Here is a 23,166-nt window from a genome sequence, read left to right on the forward strand (position 1 = left end):
GTTCTCAGACATTTACCAGGGTGGTGAGCTGTTGAGTTATGCAATTCATATGCAAATTAGCAGCTCTATCTTTCTCTCACCTCCTTTAGCTTCCATTTTCATTTCTACGTGCACCAATGTTTTGTTATATCCTGTAAGTTTCCAGGTCACAGATTGAGAATCTCATCTGTCTCTCTTTTTAAATATGTGAAAAAAAACACTATTGCCATAAAGTTTAGCATCAATTTTGTTGCATTTAATGTTTTCTTATTATTACTTTAACTTGAAAGGCTTTGTAAGACACAAAGTCAAACTGCTAGTACACATGGCTAGTTATTTTCACTTACTTGCTCCTTTATGCACATGAAATCTCCATTCTGTTTTTGCTATGAATCCACCACACAAGCTAAGTAAAATGGCCAAAAAAAGGAGAAAGTTTTTGGAAAGACAAATATTATCTGTTTGCACAGAGTAAACAACTCTCCTAAATACAAAAAGGTCAACATTTTCGCTAAGCAAAATTTTGAGTAAGTCAATTGATCTTACTCCTATATCCACAAGAATGAACAAACTCAAATGCTGAGACTGGAAGTCTTCCAGCCTGCCACACCACTTTGCAGGGCAGGCTCTTCCCCTCAATACTGTAGAGAAGTGAAACTGTCCCCTGAGCCTGCCCAATCCTTCACTCAATGTATTAGAGCTCACTTCCAAGGAAGATTTCTAAAGAGCCTCCTCTGTCCAAGACAGGGAAGAATCAACTAATAAAATTAAACCCAGCATGACAAAAATTATGCAATATTTCTCTCAAAAAAGATAATTCCACAAGTCCATCTGCTTCAATATATAAAAGAAGGTCTGGGGAAAAGGACAGGTGGCTCCCCATAAGAGGCTGCCTACTGAGACTAAAGGATTGACAAAAAAGTAGAGTTCAAACATTGAGGGGAACCTGAACTTTAGCAGATGTAAAGAATGTTTCTCTAAGGCAAAGCTTTGACTAAAAAGCAGATATTAACTACCAGTATGCATTTTTGCATTCCTATACCCATGGAGCTACCCTACGATTACAGAAAACCCTGCGCAAAGTCTCACTTACTATTAGTTAACTACAATTACAGTAAAGATAGTTTTGCATCTATTTAGATTTACAACATCTTTTACAACTAAGTTTTTAAACATAAACTAGCAAGCGTGACACTTTCACGTTATTTTGTCAGAACAAACCACACTGTGAACAAACCATCCTACGAAGGATGTAACTTCTAACAGCAATTAATGCATTTGAGCCTTAACATAAGAGTCACATCCTTGGAGGTTTTCAAATCTGAAAATCTTCCAAAAAATTATCAATTTGTGAGTGGTTCTTATTGCTAACTCCAGAAACTGAGGGGAGGTGGACAGGGGGTGTATGGAAGCCAGAACAGAAAATCTCAAATGAAAATTCCATGCTGGCAGACTCCAACAGATGAGTTGATAAATCTTAGTAAACAGAGAAACTATTCTGCATCTTTAAGCTAACAAATTTCTACAATAATAAAAATGAACTAGCTACACCTGGAACTTGGTTTTATAGTTAGAATATCCTAATCACCTTTTCTCAAGTCACGCCTGAACAAAACAGCACAAAGTGCTGAGCCAGCAGAGACATGCCCTGCAAGATATAGCACTGGAGGGAGAGCCAGGTACATTTTTCTTCTCCAATGGCACTTTCCCAACAACTTCACAAAAAACCTTCCTGAATTTGTCCAAAACTTACTATTTCACTGCACCGCTAGTACATTCTTTAAATACCAGCACCCTTCAAATTACAAGAACAACCTCCTATGCCAGTCTGTGTTAAACACAATACAACATTCCAAATTAGCAGACAAATACACTCACCTCCTAAGCAGTTTCTCTACTGAAGTAAAACAAATAGTAAAGTTCTCAAACTATGCAGATCAACATGCTTCTGTCACCTACTAACACTACCTTACACTTATAAAAAAATTAATTTGCATCCAGCTGTAACTTCCCCTAAGATACAGCAATTATTTACAGTCAGTTACAGGTCAGAGAAGTGGGGGGAGTTCAAATACTTTTTCGGTTCCTGAACAAAAACTTCCACACTACTATTCCTGTGAGATTTTTTCTTGAGTCTGGCCTGTCTGAGGATTTACATAGTCAAAAAGTGACTCTGCAAGTAAGAAAGCCTCCAATTTGATATCTGTATTTGGCAATTAGAGAAAAAAAATCAGAATATAGATTTTTCATAATTACAGAAAAGATACGATTCTGACTGTTTAACTATTTTCTAGAGATAGCATTTATATCCTAAAAATGAAAAAAAACCAACACCAGTAAAAATGTATGAATCACACATCACATGATTTACATGAAGTCAGACTGAGGTACATGAAAGTAGAAACTGCCATTAATGATAAGAATATAGATCTGTTTACTGAACAAAGATTCCAGTTTGGTGCAGTAAAGCTACAACAGGCAATAAGATCAGTCTAGCAGCCCATTTAATCCAATACCAGAAGTACTAGAGACTACTGAGGAAGAAATTACAGCCTGAAGACCAGACACATCCAGAACATTATTCTGCAGAAAAAAGCACTCATTGTGTTAATGCATCAAGGCTTCTCTTGCATTCTTCTCCTAACACAACTGCACATTTTTCTCAGTATTCACAACAAACACAATTTCTTGGTATTTTTTTGACAAATTTCCCAAAAAAGCAATACTGTTGCAATGAGACAAATCAGTTTGCTGCCTTTTTTGGGGGGAGGGGAAAAAAAAAACAAACAACAAAATAAGAATTTCTCCACCATCTCAGTTTACTGTCTTTCCCTGAATGTCCCCTCACAATCATACATGAAACAGCAATCTGTGTACCTTTTTCTTCATTCTGTATGTCAGTGTGGACTCTGATATCATCGTGCCTTTGCCGAGACACCACAGCTGAATTTGAGGGTTGTAATCCATAGGAGGCAGAACTGCCCCGATCTCTGGATGAAGAGTATTTTAAATTGTCCTGGTCAGCTGAAGCACTGTCAGTTCTACAAAGAGAAAAATATTTTTTTTTTATGTAGGGATATAACAGGAGTGGGATTCACGTTCACTTATAAATGCAACATATTTAAATGACAATCCCAAATGTATTTCCCTATGTCAAAAAAGTTGTTTGTCTAACCTGTTGCTTAAAAAGAGACCTTAAATTCACATTGGGATGGGAATTGACTAATTATCGCAGCAACATGCAAAGGAAATGCATTCTAGTGTGCTAGTGCCTTTTCTTATGACCTGCTCAAGTCTCTTTTCAGTTGCATGTCTATACAAGGAAAAAATTACTCCCCAGAGGTGACAAATAAAACACAACTAGGTCCAGGTATGTATCACAGCTGGATGATAGAGTGCCTACCATTTGTGAAAGTCATCACTAGTCTACAGATGAACATTTACATAATATGCCATGGGCCTTACTCAGCAACATAAACCCTCTTATTAGATGGAAGAATGTAACTGATGATCAGCACAAAAATCACATATTAAGTTTTTACAAAATAAAAACTGCAAAGCAAGGAAGAAGGCTTTACTGTGAAAAAACTGAAAGGTAAATTAGGAGCTGTGATCCTTAAGCATAAATGTCTGCAGATAAAAAGCAAAAAAAGCAAGTTTTAAAAAAACTGCATTATGTTTAAACCACTCTCATATCAGAAAACTGATATAAACCAGACTAAACTTTTAAGGAAAAAAATTAAAATTATGGCATTAACTCTTCTCCCTGGACACACTAAGTGGTTTAATTTTTAAATATACAGGATTTTCATAATAAACATGCATGCATGAGACTTCAGAACATAAACTCAACCAATCAGTTTAAATGCACTCTTACAAGCAATGATGGGGGGATGACATTAAAACAAATCAAGCAATACTCATCCAAAGGGAGAATCGGCAGAATTTCACTCAACTCAAGTGTATTTGGAATCAGACTATTCAGATTATTAGCAGCAAGCTTTCCCTACTCTAAAGATCTACTATTTTTATTTAAAGTTTTGGATAGTTCATTTAATTATTTAACAAAAAAGCAGGACAGATCACTCCTGTAAATTAACTACAATTTGTGTAAGGATAAACACCACATGTTTATTAAGAAAATGTCTTTCATTTTTCCTTTTTAAGCAAACACTGTGACTAGAACTGGTAGACAAATTCAGGGAAAAAGGAGCTAAATACAAATACATCTCAACGCCAAAAGGGAAAAACACAGGTAAACTTTTTGATAAGCAGTTGTTACTTAAGCAGTACTAAAGGCTTCCTTGGCCACAGTACAACTGGAAGAGGAATACCATGAGCACTGACACTTGCAAAACCAACTGGAATTAAAGACACACATTTTATTCTCCTGAGCATGTTAAAACAGATTATATATTATCAGTTTGGAACAATAAGAAAATTGTGCCTTTTTCCCTGTTCTCACAGTGTAAGTTGATACAAGATTTGCTTGGCAGGTTTTATTCCCTTTTGCACTGTAAGCAAGTTCAATTTTAGACATACACAGCAAGACACTTTTCTTCATTCAGTATTCACTCTGCCATCACATCTACTGCTTTGTTGGGCACTTGCTTGGGCTATTTAAAAAACAGGTTATGCTATTCTAGAGGCAAAGCCTTAGTAAAAGTCTTTATACATGACAGTTAACTAGGACTGTAAAAATCTTTATACAATTGTTCCATCATCATTCACCTAAGCTATGCTGAACAGGAAAGTTCTGCACTTCACATGGTATGAACCTTGAATGTGACCAAATCATGAGCAAATTTCCAGACATACACAGAGACCCCAGATCTTCTCCCTGCCCTGAAACCTCCCAGTTCACAATTACATTAGCCTTTCAATGAAACAGGCTGACAAATTTTCAGCTGGCAAATTTAAGTACTGATGACTTTTTACATTTACCTTCCCAAAGGGCATCACTTTTTTTAAGGCAATGTGCTATAAACTGAATCATCTCCAATTGTCAGCCATTAACGCTGAAATTCCTACGTCTGAAGAAAAGCTGATTAAACGTACAATTTTTAACACTGTTCTGTGAATCTATATCAACTGAAGGACTAAAATGTTCTCAGCTAACCCCACTTCCCACAGGACAGCCTTTGAATGCTTTGTAAAATTTTCCATTGTGGAAAAATACATGAGCCTATTGTTTCCCCAGGAAAACCCACACACTCACTTCATTCTGGCTTCTGGAACAGCTATCTGCAAGCCAACCTGCTCACACTTTATCACCAACTAAAAGGTGAGTCCAATTTGAGTAAAAAATACGTAATTGTTCTCCTATATATCAATTTAAGAGACAATAATGCCTTCTGACAACATTGTTCCCACTACAATTAAATGTGTAGCTTAGACAGGATAGAAACTCCTGGCTATCTTTATGAGGCAGAGACAAAAATCATCCTAGAAAGATTCTGGTATTCTGTGACCCAACTGACTGCTATGGCCCATATTGCTTGAAAAGAGGATTTCCAAACCACTCTGGGGACTTGTGGCATGGGCTCATCAAGAGCTGGGGCTGTGACCCAGCACCTGTCACCGGCCCCTGTGCTCCCTGACCCAGGAATCCAGACACCTGGGTGACACAGGGGACTGCTGAGCACACTCACTGTGTGCACAGGCAGACACCCTCAATTTCCAAATCCATTTGTGAAAGATACCTTTTCCACGTCAGGAATGTGGTTATTATTTTGAAAGACAGCCCCTCACAACTCAAAGGCAGGCACTCTCTGCTCAGGTCCTTGCCAAAGTCTTACAAAATTTTTTCTGCCTCCCTCCAGCCATTCCACCAGGGAATGGGCAGAACTATGCTGCTGGTCACCTCAGCTCATGTTTGCCTTTCAGGAGGGCATTTCTGTTCCTGCTCACATGGTGGTATTTCCACTTCAATTGAATTGCACCAAGCAGATGGCCGGTGACACGACAGACCTAATGCTCAGCATTATCCTATGTAACAACAAATTTAAGTTACATACACTGACATTGCCACACACCTAACAAACATCATATATTAATAGAGTCTCAATGTACAGTGTTAGCACCAGATAAGGCAAAAATATTAATGCTATATTAGACAAAACGGGAAGCTGTAAGGATGAACATGACTATGGTTATCTTATACTGTAGCTTCCAAAGTCTATTTGGCACTTTATGAGAGACTACACTGTATTACTTACACCTGAAAATCTCACTGATGGAGACTAAGCAAAGTACTTCAAGAGCTCACATGAGAGTTTTCATCCGTGTCTGGCTCTGGTGGAAGATCACCCATCACCACCAAGTGGCTGCAGACACTGTTTTAGCAGTATCATTTGAACAGAAAATACTGCATTCCGTTTTCTGCAGGGTGATTTTAAACCTGCCTTGGTCCATCAGGAAAAGAAAATAGTTCATCCACCTAAATAAGCAGAAATAGCCACTAGTGTGTCCTCCCTCTCCAAAAAGGCTGCTTATTTTTTTTTCCATTGGCATACAAAAGGAAACAGACTTTTCAAAAATAAGTCTATTATCTTATTTCATCAAAAGTGTGAATATGATTTGACTTGCCGATATGGATGACTTAAGAGAGCATGGCTAAGAGCAATTAGTTTAAAAAAAATCTTTATCTAGAAGAAAAATAGATGAAAACTATATTGTTATTTTAGTTATATGGAAGCCTTAAGAATTTTTGTCCAAGAAATTTGGCACAATCTGGTGTATACTGTTCATTACGTGTAGCCTTTTCAGAACAACACTGCCATACGGACATTATTTTGAGACAAAAATCACTTAATTATTCTACTGAATTTTATTTCCAAGTACAGAACCTACATTAAAGATTTATTCCAAGACAACTCTACTGTGTGAGCTCTATTATTGTTCAAGTCAGTTGATTTTACTTGCTTATTTCCTCTGTTTGCCAAGCTTATTTGAAGTAATGTAGATAAATTCTTCATTACTGAAATTCTTTATCAGTAAAATATTTAAAACTTAAAAAGAGTCACTGTATTCACCCAAATTAACAGCTTCCCATCAAATTTCTGCCTGTTCTGCCACTGGCATGCAGAGCTTCCTTTTGCCATGATCTTCTCACCACTTGGTCCACCCTGCCAAGCCAGAGCCTGGCTGAGCCCACCCCAAAGCCTACTTTTGCTTCTTCTCCTGCATTAAGAAAATACAAGTGGCTGGGTTTTCTATTCATGTAATAACTACCTTCCTCCTGCAATTCTGCCATCTACATTGCTGGACATCTACATGCCGTAACAGTAGCATTTTAAAATCACCTCCTGATTCTGTGTCACTCCCTTCTTAGACAGTAGCTCACCAATGTCATTCTGTTCCATGATGGGCATTACTAGAAGGGAATGTCAGGGAAAGGTATCACACATACACATCCTCTTCTTTTTCCATAGGTGTGTTCCAACAGACATTTTGGAGTGCAGGATGTTGAACTAGCTAAACCCTTGGTCTGATTTAGTATAGCTGTTCTTGTATGGAAAACAATCTACAATCCCAGTTTCTTCTGCTTCCCACTGACACACTTTCATATTCTTCAGTCTTTCTCACAACTCATTCTCCTCTGTCTTTACATTAAAAAAAAAAAGGTTTTTACATTAGAAATTTCAGCTCCTCCATTTTACCAAAAAAAGCTTGGGAAGGTGTGAGATCAAAGAGTTATCAGCATATTTAACACGAATGTGAAAGGAGATCAAGAATTATGGCTGCAACTCCAGAACTGAATCCATACCTGTCCAGCATCTCCCACATGCAGTCCAGTGAATCTCTTCCCAAGGTTTCCATTGATGTTTTCACAATGGCACCTTACAACTAATCCTGCATCTCATTCTTTAAGCTGCCTTCAACATCACTACTTTTCTCTCTCCCTCCCTGTCTCAGTCTTTGCTCTCCTCTCTCTCAGCTACCCCTGAAGGTACTACAGTCACATCCACTTTCACCCTACATGGCTCTACACCCATTCTTAGGTAATCACAGCAACATCCTCAAACACCTCTATGCTGCCAACTTGCAGGTCTCTCACCTCAGCAAATTACAGTTTCAGACTATTTCTAACAAACATTTTACAGGCACTTTGCTGTACATGCAAACACAGAAGAAACAGTCTCTGTTTCAACTTTCCTTCTACACATCACCTGCTACTATCACCGGCTTGTCATTCACTGTCTGGATCCAGCATTGTGATCAGACAATTTCCACAGTGAGTGCTTGCTTTTTGTGAAAGACATGCCTCTGCCCTTCACAGCCATGTGAAAAGCACTGCTCTGAACAGCACTTTCCTGGGCCATTTGGTCTAATAGGTTTCTTCCTCTCTGCCAGTATCTCCCAACCTGTCTGAATTAAAGGCAAGGTACTTGTGCTCAGTTACAAACTTCCAGCCAATATGCTCACCTGCTTCTTTCAGTACAAAATTAGCCCTCAGCATTCTAACAAATTAACTCTTTTCACACACAAGGCCTGCACACTGAAATTATTTTATTTTTTGCCCCAAGAGTTGTAACAGGAGATCTGCTGAACAACAAGAAAGAAGCAAGCAAAGGTCTAGACAGCTGCAAAGATTAGGAGGAGGAACAAGCTCTTATCAAGCATTCTCAAAAAAAACTTCACTGTTCTCTGTCAAATCCATCTACAAAGTTTTTGTGTTGCTATTAATTGAGTCTGGTACACAGCAGTGCACAAAGTAATACACCCCTATACATCAGGACAACTTCTTCCTCTGTAGAACACAGCTCTATCTTACACACACTCTTGGAAAACCAGTCCATGTTCATCTGATGTATGACTGCATACACACACACAAAATATCATTTTAATTAAAAACTGCTTTTCATTGAAAAAATCTCTGCACTCCAACTTTCAGTTTCACACTCTTTTCACCACAAGCCCCAGTGCTGATCAGCATCACTAAAAACTGAGAGGAAATCCGGACCTATAAATGAAAATTAACCTAGTCACTTTTACACACACAAAAAAGTGCATTTGAAAACAATCCATCTGATCGTACGCCCATGTAACAGCAGTTCCTTGTTTTGCCCTTAGGAACTTGAAACAACTACAATTATTACAGCTTTCACTACTTGGGCCACTTCCTTCACCTCTTCCACACCCTGCAAGAAAGCATTTACCAGCAGTATCACCTGGAGTAAATGAAACAAACAGCCAGCAGAAAGGGGAAGGAAAGAATATGTGGGTATATTTGTGTTGTGGGGTTTGTCCAAGATCGTATTTCAAATTATGAAAGAAACATAGACTGTCAGTTTTATATAACAGATCTCCTTTCAAGCATGCATGTGAATCACTTTTAAAAACTAGTTAACACCAAATTGACAGATTGATTTAATCTCTGCACTGTTCTTAAATTCATACTGTAGACTCAGGTTTCTCATCACCAATATTTCTGAGATGTAAAAAAATGGAGCACTGCACATAGATGAAAGTGTGCTGTGTTCCATATTGTGTGAATGTTCCTGATTTCTGGTATCCCCTACCATAATGCAAAAAAAAAGTAATAGTTAAAGGAAATTATAAAGTTAAATTCTGAGAAGTGTCAGCTCCAGTGTAGAGTTGTTGGCTATTTCTTAACAGAAGCTCTTGATCACACAGTATGATGGAAACAGAACAAGGCCCTATCCATGCTGAGGCTCCCTTAGGCTGCCACACTTTCTCTGGTGCTCTCAGAGCTTTGATTCAGAGCTGTGGCTTTGTGGACAATTATTTTAGCAGCCAGGTCACAGAGCTGTACTTGAGAGCTAAGGAGGCACCAGACTACAGGGAACACAGCAGAGGCACACATGGAGGTAATTTCTTAAACCAGCCTTATCACCAGGCAAAGCATTTCTGCAGCTACTTTCTTACTTTCACCCTTAACACCACTGAACCCACTGCAGGCAATACTACACTGGATAAAATCAGCTTCCTAACCCTCATAAGATGTAATTTTTTGATAAAAAGACAAAACCCATGACAAATTCATATATCCAACCAAAATGCATTTATAGAAGTCATCCACTGCAAAGACACATCCAATTTCTTCCAGGTGGAAAGGTCACTATTAGGGCTCAGAATTACAGACTGAAGCCCTGAAAACTGAAGCAAAGAAGAAGGTAAGGAGTAACAGATCAGTCTTCTTAATTTTCTCCCCAAAACATCTAGATGCTCTAAGAAAATGTCACCAATGTGCTTCATAAGTTCTTAAGTGAGGAAAAATATAGTAAGTTAACTGACCAAGTATTTCAATCACAGATGAAATTAGAATTTAAATAACCATGCCCCATACATTAAGAATTGAACAGCCTCTAGCACTGTCCCTAGAGGCTGTGCTGTTAGCTGTTGAAGCAAAAGGAAAGCTTCTTTCACAGTAAATGCTGAAGAGACCTTCACATTCACCCAATTTTTCTAGTCAAAACCACGTAAGACTGGGACCATCACTTGTCAATATATTCCCAAGCATGTGCCACTCTGTTCTCTACTGGAAAGTTTGTAAGTAGGGTCCCATCTTGTGTTAAACTTTCAAAAACACTTTTAAAAGCCTCAAATCCACATATTTTTCAAAAAACTTAAGAAACACCAAATTTATATAGGATTTCTACACGACAATTTTGACCCTGAAAACAGCAAGGCTCGAGCAAATATACTGGCATGACATACATTAGAAATAACTTGGACCTGAAATACACTCTAGATCTAACTAAAGAAGTGAATAGACTTTGAATTTTACTAAAACGTGCCAGGTGTAAACACACCTAAAGCCTTACAACGCATTTTAAGCAGGCTGGGGTGAGAGCTTATATAGATCTACTACATTCTCCAGATTTAAAAAAAAAAAAAAAAAAAATCTAAAAAAAAACTCAAATAAACCTATGTAGTATGGCGTTAACCCTCCAAAACTACGAGTACTCCTGCAGCCTCAGCTCTTCCCTAGCTGTGTTCCAGCTGAAAAACAGGCTGCAAATGCGGGACCCGAGCCCAGCCCCGCTCCCCCGCCCCCGCAGCCCCCCGCCCGCCCCGCGGCCGCCAGGGCGGGACGCGCTGCCCGCAGCCACACACGGCCACCGGCCGCACACGCTACAGGCCGGGGAGCGGCGCTCCGGGGGCAGCGGGGCTCCGGGGGCAGCACGGCGCGCTCCCACCCCGCCGAGCGCTAGCAGAGCCGGGCCCGTCCCGCCGCCTGGGCCCGCCGCCCTCCCGCGCTAGGCCCGGCCGCCAGGAAGTGGCTCCGCCGCCGCCCCGCTGCCCCAGGCCCGGCGGCGGGGCCCGGCCGAGCCGCCCGCCCCGCTCGCACAGCCCCGACCCCGCGCCCCGGCCCCAGCCCTGCCCACCTGGGTTGCCAGTCATTCCAGCCCCGCGGGTGGTAGTGCTGCCTGCTGCCGGTGCCGCTCAGCCGAGACCCCGGGGCTCTGCGGCTCATTACCTTGCCCGAGACGGCATGGCCGGCCGGGCAGCGGCGCGGGACAGGGCGGAGGAGCAGGAGGACGCGGGGGGAGAGGCGCGGGCGGCGGCTCCTCACTCGCGCTCCGCAGGCGGTGCTGCTGTCTCACAGCGCAGGGAGGGGACGCGGCCGCCGCGGCTGCTCCGGCTGCTGCCCGGGCGCGCAGCACGCCGGGATGGCGGACATGAGCCGCCCGCCCCTCCGCGGGGCACGCCGGGAGGGCGGGCACGGGGCGCGGGGGCGGCGGCGCCGCCTCCGGCAGCCGCGGGACGGGATCCCCGCCCGGGGGTCCCCGCTGCTCTCCGCCCGCGCCTCCCCCGGGAGCGCCCGGCCGGCGGCGGCACCGCTCCGGGCGCTGAGAGGGGTGTCAGCCCCGGCCCTGCGGGAGGCGGTGACAGCCGCTCACCTGCCAGGGGAGCCCGTGCTGGAGGGCAGCCGGGGCGTCCCAACGCCGGCAGCGTGAAGGGATCGCGGAATCTCTGGGGTTGGAAAAGACCTCTGAGATCATCGAGTTCAACCTCTTTGCGAACATCACCACGTCAACTGTACCATGACACCAAGTGCCACGTCCAATCTTAAACACCTCCGGGGACGGTGACTCTACCACCTCCCTGTGCAGCTCATTTCAGTGTCTAATCCTTCTTGTGAACTGCTTCCTAATATCCGACCTAAACCTTCCCTGCGCGCAGCTTAAGACGATGGCCTGCCATCCTGAGGATAAGGGTGTCCCGGGCCCCGAGAGCATCCTGGCGGCTGAGGAGTCCCGGGGTGCCCGGGACATGGCGGGAGGCGGCGGCTCCCTGTCCCCAGCTGTGAGGGGAACCAGGGGATCCCAGACAGAGTCCTGAGGGGAGCCAGGGCATCCCAGACCCCGAGTCCTGAGGGGAGCCAGGGCATCCCAGACCCCGAGTCCTGAGGGGAGCCAGGGCATCCCAGACAGAGTCCTGAGGGGAGCCAGGGGATCTCAGACCCCGAGTCCTGAGGGGAGCCAGGGCATCCCAGACCCCGAGTCCTGAGGGGAGCCAGGGCATCCCAGAGTCCTGAGGGGAGCCAGGGCATCCCAGACCCCGAGTCCTGAGGGGAGCCAGGGCATCCCAGACAGAGTCCTGAGGGGAGCCAGGGCATCCCAGAGTCCTGAGGGGAGCCAGGGCATCCCAGACCCCGAGTCCTGAGGGGAGCCAGGGCATCCCAGACAGAGTCCTGAGGGGAGCCAGGGCACCCCAGACCCCGAGTCCTGAGGGGAGCCTCGGCCCCAGCGCTGCGGGGCTGAGGTTTCCAAGGCGTGAGGGGGACCTGAGCCCTGGGAGCAGCCGGGCCTGACAGGACCTGAGCGGGGCTGGAGGGCAGACCCTGCCCTGCTGCCATTTCCCCCCTTCCCTCTGCACAGGTCTGTCTGTGCTACCCCACTCCTCACTGGGGTCTGCAGGGAGCTGTGTCCCTCCGAATGGAGCAGATCCCCATCCCCATGCTTCTCCACATTAGGGCACTTCGCCCATCCATGAGTGACAGGGAGTCTGATGTTCAGCAGCCATCAGCAGAAAGCTGACCAGGCCCACATTAAACACTAACCGAACCCCTAAGGTTTCCCCATCTTCCTCACAGGAACCTTGTAAAATGCATGTAAAAAGCAAAGTAATGTCTTTCTAAACCCAGATACATTTTCGTGTATCTCCATGGTTATCTGTGCTATCCTCCAAAGCTGTCTCCACAGTTGCTGGAAGGGCATTTGATGCCCACTGTTGGCAAAGCCTGTCTGTTGCCAGGAAGGCAGACAATTCTGAGGAGAGAAAGAAGGTCGCCTCCATTTGGTAGATATTCTAAGGACATTTCCCCAAAAAAGGTGTGTACACTGTCTGTGGCATATTTTTATTTCTCCTGCAAGGTCTAGAAACTTACATTAGCTGATTTGTTAAATCCAATTCCTGACAGCAGCCTATCCCTTATTTATGAAGAATCATAATTGCTTGGTCAGATATTCGGCAAAGAGACATGAGTAGATCAAAATCTTTTTTTAATTGCAATATCCAAGGCTTGAGATCTCTGCAAGACCTGAGGAGACTTCTGAAATTCTCCTGTGCCTATTTCCATATTAGAAATCCTCCTAATATGCCAGGGTTCTGTTGGAGTCTTCTCTCAGACAGATGGCATCCTGCCGCCTCCCTTGGACTCTGCTGGGCAGCCCTCATCCTGCTGATAAAGTCCTATTGCCTTGCAGTCAGTTAGCAATGCCTGCAAGACATAGAGATTTCAAAACAATTTCAGGACAAAAAGAAAAAATTGTATCACAAGGCTTCATCAAAATAAAATGCCCCTTCCATGCAATGACTCCTGCCCATAAGTCTGACTTTCAACTGATGTACATTTGTGAATCTTAAGTGAATTAGTTTTGCAAAACCAATCAATTCTGTGAGTCATGACAGATTTTTTTCCCATCCTTTATAATTGAGATGGACATCCAGAATTACACAATATACCATAAAATTATTTTCTGTAAGTATAGCAACAATACCTGCTGTAAATTTGCTGACCCTTCTCAATTAAGTCAAGCAGATCCTCTGCCCCAGTGATGCAGCAAGTGATTATTTTCGTTTCATTACTGCATAGCATCCCAGTGGTAACAAACATGAATCACTTAAGGGAAAAGGTAATAGTAGCAATGAATTTTTAACTACACTTCCAATTAATTTACTAAGGGGAGGCAAGAAAGCAAAAGCAACATGGATACTATGACCAACAATTGCCTGCGTCCAAGAGTTTAAGAACCACTGATTTAGAGTTCAGTAGAGTAAATTTTGTATCAGAAATCCTTTATTCTAGTGGTGAATTTGCTGCAGTCTGTTTGGTCTAATGCAGTTCCCTCCTCAGAGTGCAGTTGTCTCCATTTGTAAAATGGATCAGTGATGTTCAGCTTCTAAGCTGCTTTTGTGCACAGCCTTAACACTGTAAAATATTATACAGCTACCAAAATAAAAGATATTCTAGATTTGTTTCTACAAAGATTATTATATTGTGAAATTTGAATGGTATTAAAGATATTAGTTAAAAAGCTCATCAAGATTTGTGAGATAGAGTAATAATTATTCCTACAGCATTTTTTCAGTAGCAGATTTCAATCAGCCAAAGATGTGATAAGGCCATTCAGATATCACACTAGGAATTAAGAAACCCAGGGAAGATGAGGCCAGGATTTTCAAAACTACCTTCTGAATTTCAGTCCTCAGATTTGGAACTTGGATACTGAGTAGCCAGCGCAGACATCAGCTGGAGCCATACATTCTGAAGTCTTGCTAAAAAATAAAGTGTTCAAATATGGACCTTCTCAAAATAGAAATATATGAACTTAAAAGACCTGCCTTAAATTCCAGAAAGAGTTGATGACACTTGTGGAGATACGTGCCCTGTCTCACCCCTGGGTGTATGCTCAGTCCACTCCATCAAACTGCCCACATCCATCCTAGTGCACAGCTCTGGAGTGACAGACTCTGTGAACCACACTTGTCCTGGTTTGTAATTCATGCTAATGATTTCTCGATTTAATGTATCAAAGGAAGCTGCATTAATCTGAGTGTTATTTTTAGTTGGAATGAAGTGCAGATTGTATATATTTAATGTGCTGAAATAGGGTGGTAAGCACCATATTGCGTCTTTTACCCCTCGCTAATTTATTTCCTTACTAAGCAGTGTGTCTGGAGAAACCAGCATGTGCTGAGGATTGCAAGTCACTCCTGGCCCTTGGCTCCCGCTGATCCATAATAAAGCTACAGATTGAGAGAAAAACAATCACCAACCATGAGTGGGAAAGAGATGCTATTTCCTCTTGTGGAAACAGGACAGAAGCCAAGGAGCAAAACAGTATTTAACTAGAGCAGAGAAGTACCAGTCACCAAGATCCTGTAGTCTGTGTATTTCAGATAGATGCCTCTTAAAAATTAGAAAGTATTCTTAGAGGAGTTACTCCGTACGACTGCCAATTCTACTGTTTTGATGGCAGAATCCAGTTTCTATCAATAACCAACCAAATTTTCAGTTGAATGGCCCCACAGACTATTTCTGGGCATAGCAGACTCAGAGCACACGCGATGTGTGGCCAGTGTGTGCAGGCACTGAGAGCACGGGGTGTCCAGAACACGTTGTACTGGCGGCTCAGGCACAGCCCCCGGCGTGCACAGGAGCTCCCCCAGGACTCCCACTGTGCTCATCATTACAAACCCCTGCAGGTACAAGGATCCATAGAGGTCTCTGCCCAGCAGGGACACTATCCATCAGCAATAAATGCTGCAGCCCCTATTGAGGCCTACATGTCTTATCCCAAACTGGAATTTTTCCTTATCCTATGAGGTGCATTGATACAGAGATCCAACATACAAATAATTCTAATAACAATGCATATTGAACCATTAGTTCACCACCAGCTTTGAGTTTAAAATAATTTTAGTGTAAAAAAGTCAATCTCTTGTTTTGGAATTCCAATTTGAATATCAACAAAAATCAACTTTTAGCTTCTTTTATTTGTACAAAAGACTAGGAAAACATTGGAATTTTTTTTCCTGAGTATTTATAAAGCCACTTTGAATTTAAGTGGGATAGCACATGCAACCATCTGCTCCATTTCCTCAAGGTCTTTTAGAGGATATCTTTTCCTGAACAGTATTCCTCTACAACAGAGCAACAAATATAAGACATTAAATTTCTTAGAACTTGCTCTCCTGAATTTCCTTATTATTATTACATCTTTAAGGCATTTTACATCTCCTACGTGAAATATACAGCTCCTAGTATAATGTACAGTATGTGAGTAAATATCTGAGCTCCTGTCACAGACATCATCCTGTCATAGATGTATTACATCGTGGGCTACAATAGTCCTTGTTTGTGTGTATAAGCTGTTTCTTCATATTCTGTTTTTGATAGTATGTTTTTCTGTTGATTAAGTGTATGCTTCCTTAAATGTCCTGGATATTATTACATATTACCAGCAACAGTCATACATAACATACAAACTGAGCACTTTCATTTAAGTGACAGGTTTCTAAACAAGTAGTTGTTGCAGTAATTTTGACCTGACAAATACATAACTTAAACTAGTTCCAAGTCTTTAAAACTTTACGTCCTGAGAGTCCAAGGAAAAATAGTAGGAGAGTAATCTTTTTGTTGATACAAGCAGCCATATTATATGTATTAAATTTCAGGCAGGGTGAAAATTGTGAGATAACCCAAAGCAGTAGTGTCCATGCTGGTTTCAGAAGAGTGGGAATTGCAGCAACCCTTTTCTGAGTTTTGGAATCCACATAGAGCTCCTTAGAGGAAAGTTATAGTCTCTCTGCAGTGTTATGTAGTTAAATTGACAGCACTGTAACAATTCAGTTACAAAAATTTTTCAACGTCTCTGAAAATCAAACTTCATGGAGCAGCTGAATGTCTGATGTGCAGACAGCGCTGGCTGAGAGTCAAGTGTGCTTTTACTCACACCAACTGCAAGGTGCTCCCCGGGCAGCAGCTCCCCGTGCCCTGCTCAGTGAGCCAGCGCTGTCCTGCCCGAGGTTTCTGCACCTGCAAGCCAAGCGTGGCTGCAGATCCCTTCGTGGTGCTGCAAGGGCTGGCTGTTCAGGCAGCTGTGGGGAGATTTGTGCTGCTTGCATTGTCTCTGAGAGCCTGGGCAGGAGCCTGAGAAGCACTGCATCCTGCGGGAGGGAACTGCTGAATCGGGGCTCACGAGCCATTGCACATTATGAAATGCTGCACAGTGGTGGAGCAGAGCTGGCGTGCGCTGTACTGCACTGCAGAGAAAGGCAGAGTTGCAGCAAGAAGCAGTTATCTCTCACCATGGATGCCAATAGTACGAGACTATTATACTGTGAAGCCCTTTTGAAAAATTAATGGTGTGCTTGATGCTTCACCTTTCTGGTGAATCTGAGAATTTCCACCTGTTAAACTAACTGCTCTTGCACATAAATTTTCATGCTCTGCAGACCCAAGTTTATGTCATGTTTGTTGAAAAGGTAATTTGAAAGAGGCTGCCAGGAAAGTATCGAGCCTTTAGGCATAATAAGCCCAGGGAAATTTGCTTGAATGGTGTAATGAATCCAACGTGTTAATTTAGTTCAGTTTGGTGCTTATGCTGATAGTAGAGTGCTATGAAAATGAAAAGAAAAATTGGTCTAAAAGGTGCTGTACAAATAGAAGTGAAACATACAGTAAACTCCCCCAAGGTATTTATCCTTTAATCTTCTCTAACTTTAATTGCTTTTTCTAGGCTTATTTTCCTACCTGTTTTTTTTAATGTGTTCCAGATCTCAACCTTACCAAGTCCTTATCTCTCCATCTTTCCTTGAAGCCTCTGAAAAAGACTTTGATGAGATCAGTAGAGATGTCACTTGAGTCATACTTCGTGAGAGAGCTCAATAACCACTCTTTATGAGAAAAAACACAGTATCAGAGCATGAAAGAGAGGAGCCATGAGTCCAGAAAGAGAGATTTAAGCAGCAGGTCCTTATCTGTCAGAGTTCAGTGCTCTGACCCAGACAGTGTTCTGTGGGACTAATTTTATGTGTGATGTACAACCAAATTTTCTGTCAGTTTTGCACACATTTCTCAAGTACCACTCAAGTTTTCTCACAGCCTTTCTAAGGGTATTTTTGTGGAAACTCACAAGTTGAGGTGTCCAACCACAAAGCTGGCAGTGGGACCAAAAGTAATTCCTAGAGGACCCATGACTCATCTGCTGGCCAAGGGACCATGTAAGCTCTGCTTTCATACAAAACCAGCTAAAAAGACAAAATCTTTCACATCTCTGGGTGTTTGCATGATAACATGCTAACAGGGTGGGAAAACACTCACCAGCAGAAATCAAACTGAGTTGGATAGACTTGTGGGATGTGGATAAAATCAGGGGAAACACAGGGAGCAACAGCAGTTTCACTGGCTCTTCTGCAAGCAGGGTGCTGCAAAGGATGGCATCCCTGTGACAGCAGTCACTGGTACTGTCTAGAGCAAACCCAGGAAGGTTCAAAGTCTCCACAAGGGGAATTGAGGCCCCAGGCACTGCTTGATTGAAATCTCACCTGCATAGTTGTTATAGCATGTTATTTTTGTGAGAAAGGTTGTGTCCATGTCTGAATAATGACACAATTCAATCTGAATCAAAGGAGGATAAATTGCCTTTTACTGCCAGATACATGCCGTGCAAGGACTCGGTATTCCTTTGAGCCTATGAAAAGCTTGGTGTGGGAGAGCTGTCTAGTATTATGTAAAAGGGAATCTGATTTCCCAAATAACATACATGCATTGTAACCACCAAATCATCTTCTCGTAGTGCCCTGTATAAATCACTACAATTTGCAGCTTCTCTAACAACAGCCTTACAAACCACAGCTTCCTTCAAAAGCAGCTTTGACTCATCTCCAGGCTGTGGTGAAAAAATAGCATATGACTTTGTGCATGAAAAGCACACATTATTCCAAATCAACCTGATTTCTGACTTTTCCTCAGATTTTCAACTTTTGGATTTTTCAGCCTTCATAAAGTTATTTCAATTCAATTTTTGCATGTTTACAGAGAAAACTGCAAGGATTTACTCAGAAATAAGCAAAAGAAAGACAGCAGATCTCATCAAGCCCTATTGACATGTTCTTTCAAACTTTTATATTGTCATACTTCTTAGTCCCCAGTACTTGTGATTTCTTACATAAAAATATGTTATTTTATAAACTCCTGTATATCTTAAAGCTTTCTAGGCAGAAATTACATTTTTTCTTATGTTTAGACTAGTCGGACCTTGATCAGGTTGGCATCTTGAAGCATAACATAACATAATATTGTCTAATAATTCTGCTGTAGAAGAGAGCTTCATCATCTGAAGCAGAATGAGGCCTTAAACAGAGCACATATCTTTCCTTCTTTTTCATTGTTTTCCTAGGCCACATTTATGCTACACTTTTTCCCAGTTTCCTGTAGCACCACCATCCTCCTTACCCACAGCTCGTGCAGCCAATGCATACAGAGCATTACAGCCCTGTTAACAGACACGATCAGCCCTTCATTCAGCTAGAAATGTTACATAAACTTACTGTTTTCTTTCACAAAAGTTCCTTTAAATTCTTATTTGAGATATTAATTAGATTGTTTTCAACATATGGTTTGCAATTACTTGGTTCTTTCAGTTTCTTGAACTTGTTGTTCCACAGTCTTACAGATATGGTAATGCTTCAGAATTAATAAAATTAACCTTGCAGTAATCACTAATGGACAAAGATAGTGCTTCAACATGGTGCTTTTTCTTGTTATTTCTGTTCACTGAATATAAAAACAGTCGATGTTTTGTTCTCTCAGCTCATTCGTTCAGATGTTTCTGTAAAATAATGACACTAGAAGCTGCCCTGCATTTATTCCGTGTCTGATGTGCCATTAGTTAAACACCTACTCTCCAGATAAATGGAATTTAGCTCCAAGTGTGCAGACCCAATCCACCAGCCCCTTAATGACATGTTTGCAAATCCATAAATTCTAGCTGTAAGCTTTCACCAACACACAGCTGAAGAGCAAGCCAAGCCCTTAAACACCTAGAAGAAAACCCATGATGAGAAAAAAAGTGGCTCTGAGAAATGTAGCATATGAACCATGACTGCACATGGAATTGCTGCTTGGGCATGCCATGAAATGCAATCCCATGTGTAGTGTGTACATACATACATTTCTATGGATACTAACTGGATCAACATAATTGACTTCCTTCAGATCTGGGATCCAAGTTGAAAACAACAAATCTAAGTTTGAGTGAAATGTATCCTTTACCTCTTGAACTTCACAAGACTAAAAATGGCACTGAAGCAAATTACAAAGCAGCCCATCACTGCTCAGACACACTGAAGTGAATTGCTCAGGTAGATTTCATTTCCCTCCTCTTTTCCTTCTCCACTACCTGTGCGTGTGCTGGCTCTGTAATGCAGAGGGGGATTTTGGGGTGCACATCCTACACCCACCCAGCTCTGGGTTGTGCTGAGCCAGCCTCAGTGCAGCACATGGAAACAGCCTGATACACATCAGGGAGATGCACATCAGCATTTTAAAGCAATTTCATTTACAGCCAACTGATGCTATAAATCAGTGAACAGAGAGTGATTTGCATAAGCGACAGGGTATATGTGAATCTTTTGGGTTTCCCAAACCCTACTTCATTAGAAATCATGTGCCTTAGTAAAATATGTAAATTTGTACATTTCTATTAAATGACTGAATTGATTAATTACTTCATTTTATTTATTTATATTCTATTAGCTGGATTCATCTGTTCCTAGTACCTGTTGAATATTTATGGCCCTGTGTAGCATTAAGGTGGAGATTTGGAGACCGTCTGGCTACTTACAGATTTCTGGTTACAGGAGGAGTCTGTCCCACCCAGGGAAGGTAACGGAGTCACTGTCCCCATCTCAGAGCCCCGCTATGGCCTTCTTGCCCCGGTAGCCAAGTGACAGTCTGTGTGCTCCCGAGGTACTGCAGGGCATAGACTGACATATTAATGCAAACTGGAGTTGAGGATTATGCTAATATGTCAGGTTGTGCACTGGGGTGGGGAAACGGGGCAGGGAGCTGGGAACTGCAGCCTCAGCTGCCATCTCAGCATGTCACCACAGAGCCATAATTGTCACCTTGAACATGGGACTTGATTATTTTATAGGCTGCCCTATTTATTTTTGCCTGCTTACTTGCATCAGCTTTGGAAGGATCTTTCCATGGTATTAAGTCCCTGTGGGACTATTTTGCCAGGATCCTTCTCCCTTGTGTCTCAGAAGTAAGGTACTCTGGTGTGCTCAAACCCACTGCTGCAGGCCTTCAGAGGGATTTGGACTTGGAGAGCCATGCCAAGTAGCCAGGGCAAGAATTTGGCTACCTCCCACACGCAAGGCTTGTCTCAGCTCCCAAACCATCCCCACTGAAGACACCTTTGTGTAGCCCTCCCTTAGAGCCACACTGTGTCAGCTCATGAGGGCTCTGCACTAACAGTCCCTGGCATGGTCAGGCTGGACATACAGGTGAGCAGCCAAAAATTAAACAGCACTCCTTGTTCTGAGGAGTGAGTTATGAAATACATATTCCTCGTGGGGCACTGGGGAGTTGCTAAATGAGTTTGTGATAGTCTCCATAGCAATGGAAAAGCATACTAAGAGGAGAAACCACAGAGAAGATGTATGCCAGAGATATGTCTCCTTGACAACAACCCAAGCATGGGACTGAGAGAGCTGCCTGGAGGAGCTAAAGCTGGATCCTCATGTCCTTCTCTCTGAAGTGACTCAGGACATCAGAAGGGGCTGCTCTTAATAAAAGAAACAAGCACCAAGACAAGAATAAAGTAAACCACTAACGCTTATTTACATGAGTTAGAAATATATGTCTGGGTATATCTGTTCCATTACATACCTATATGAATCATGTATGAATTTTATATATTCATATGCTGTGAAGTCAAGTATTCAAAAATTATCAGTCTTACTCTAGGCCATGCAGCTGTCTCCAGTTCTCTTGTCTTTTTGCCTTTCAAGATATTCTTTAATAACATGATCAAGGAGATTTTTCTTATAGGACCCATGCCTTGTTCAGCACAGTGGGCAGATGATGCTCACTGAATTGTTGAGTCAATATTTTGTCTTTTCCTTGTCCTTCAATAGCTTGCCTCAGGCCTTCTTTATTTCATGCAGTGCAAACATACTCACAAAGACAGAATAAATTCCCTCATGACAATTTCTGCAGCAGTTATTATAGCAACCAAGTTAAGTGCTACCAAACTGGAATAATGCTAAAAATATCAGCAAAAAATCCAAACCCCAAAAAACCAGCAACTACAAAGGCAAAAAATCAGGAGACAGCAAGTGAAAACTTCTCCAGCTGTGCCACTCACCAGCTTGCCTGCAGCCAACAAGCCCAGCTGTTATTTTTACTCTCATGTCACTTTCTATTTGCCCAGATTTTGATGTGTTACTCCAGCCTGGGACTACTGGAAGAGTCCCCTCATATCTTGCTGAGTGCTCAGCCCCTTCAGGCTGAGATGGCTGTGTGTTCTTTAGAGGAACTTCAATACTAGGGAGATCTAAAATATATTCTTAATAAGTAATACCCAAACAAGCAGGTCATCACCCAATTAAGTGCTGGGTTCTCCCAGTGAACTTTGGCACTTACAACAGATATTGCTGCACAGATTTGGAAATGTAATTTTAAAACAACATGTAGGGTCCTGTTTTCTTTTTCAGTCAGGTACTGACTATTAAGCAAAGTCTTTACCATGGTTTATTGACTGAAGGGTGAAGATAAAGCATGGTATTTTCAGGCAGAGTATTGCAATGCAGGAAGTTCTGTCACTTTAAATTAAATTAAAATAATAGCTGAGTTGGTAGAGGTATTATTGAAATTAAATTCTATTGTTTCCCTCATCTTGCTTATAATTAAATGAAGTAATTGCTCTTGGATTGTTTAGGTGATTTAAAATTAATTCCATTGTTATCCTACTGCATTTATTAGCCGACAGATGCAAATCTCCCAGGACCATTGAATAGCTGTGTTCCTCCTCCCTTCCTCCTTGCTGACTCTTCCCTGCCTTTAGGTTTGCAATTTTCCCTGGAAACCAGGAAAAGCCCATGGATTCTCCTGCAGCAATGTCAGCAGAGAGGACTTTAGTTTGCTGCCAGCAGTCAGCTTTAATAAAAGTAAAGAAAGAAAAAGAATGAAAAGGGAAA

At 42.2% G+C, this 23,166-nt stretch overlaps 1 protein-coding gene and 1 long non-coding RNA gene across 2 annotated transcripts in view; both read right to left on the bottom strand.

Moving 5' to 3' along the window:
• SMG1 (SMG1 nonsense mediated mRNA decay associated PI3K related kinase) overlaps positions 1-11,680 on the bottom strand; it is a 58,884-nt gene extending 47,204 nt beyond the window's left edge. Inside the window, exons 1-2 of the mRNA XM_032751075.3 lie at positions 11,334-11,680; positions 2,857-3,020 (exon numbers count right to left, since the gene is read on the bottom strand). Coding sequence (XP_032606966.1) covers positions 2,857-3,020; positions 11,334-11,422 — 253 coding nt within the window. The 5' untranslated portion in view covers positions 11,423-11,680. The remainder of the gene's footprint in view (positions 1-2,856; positions 3,021-11,333) is intronic.
• A 1,615-nt stretch (positions 11,681-13,295) lies between these two features.
• Positions 13,296-14,972, bottom strand: LOC140685099 (uncharacterized). The gene is made up of 2 exons (XR_012058303.1): positions 14,797-14,972; positions 13,296-13,672 (listed from the first exon to the last, which is right to left on the bottom strand). It is a non-coding gene; the product is annotated as an uncharacterized lncRNA (long non-coding RNA).
• Positions 14,973-23,166: the final 8,194 nt, after the last annotated feature.

Source organism: Taeniopygia guttata, chromosome 14 (assembly GCF_048771995.1).
Source record: "Taeniopygia guttata chromosome 14, bTaeGut7.mat, whole genome shotgun sequence".
NCBI lineage: Eukaryota > Metazoa > Chordata > Aves > Passeriformes > Estrildidae > Taeniopygia > Taeniopygia guttata.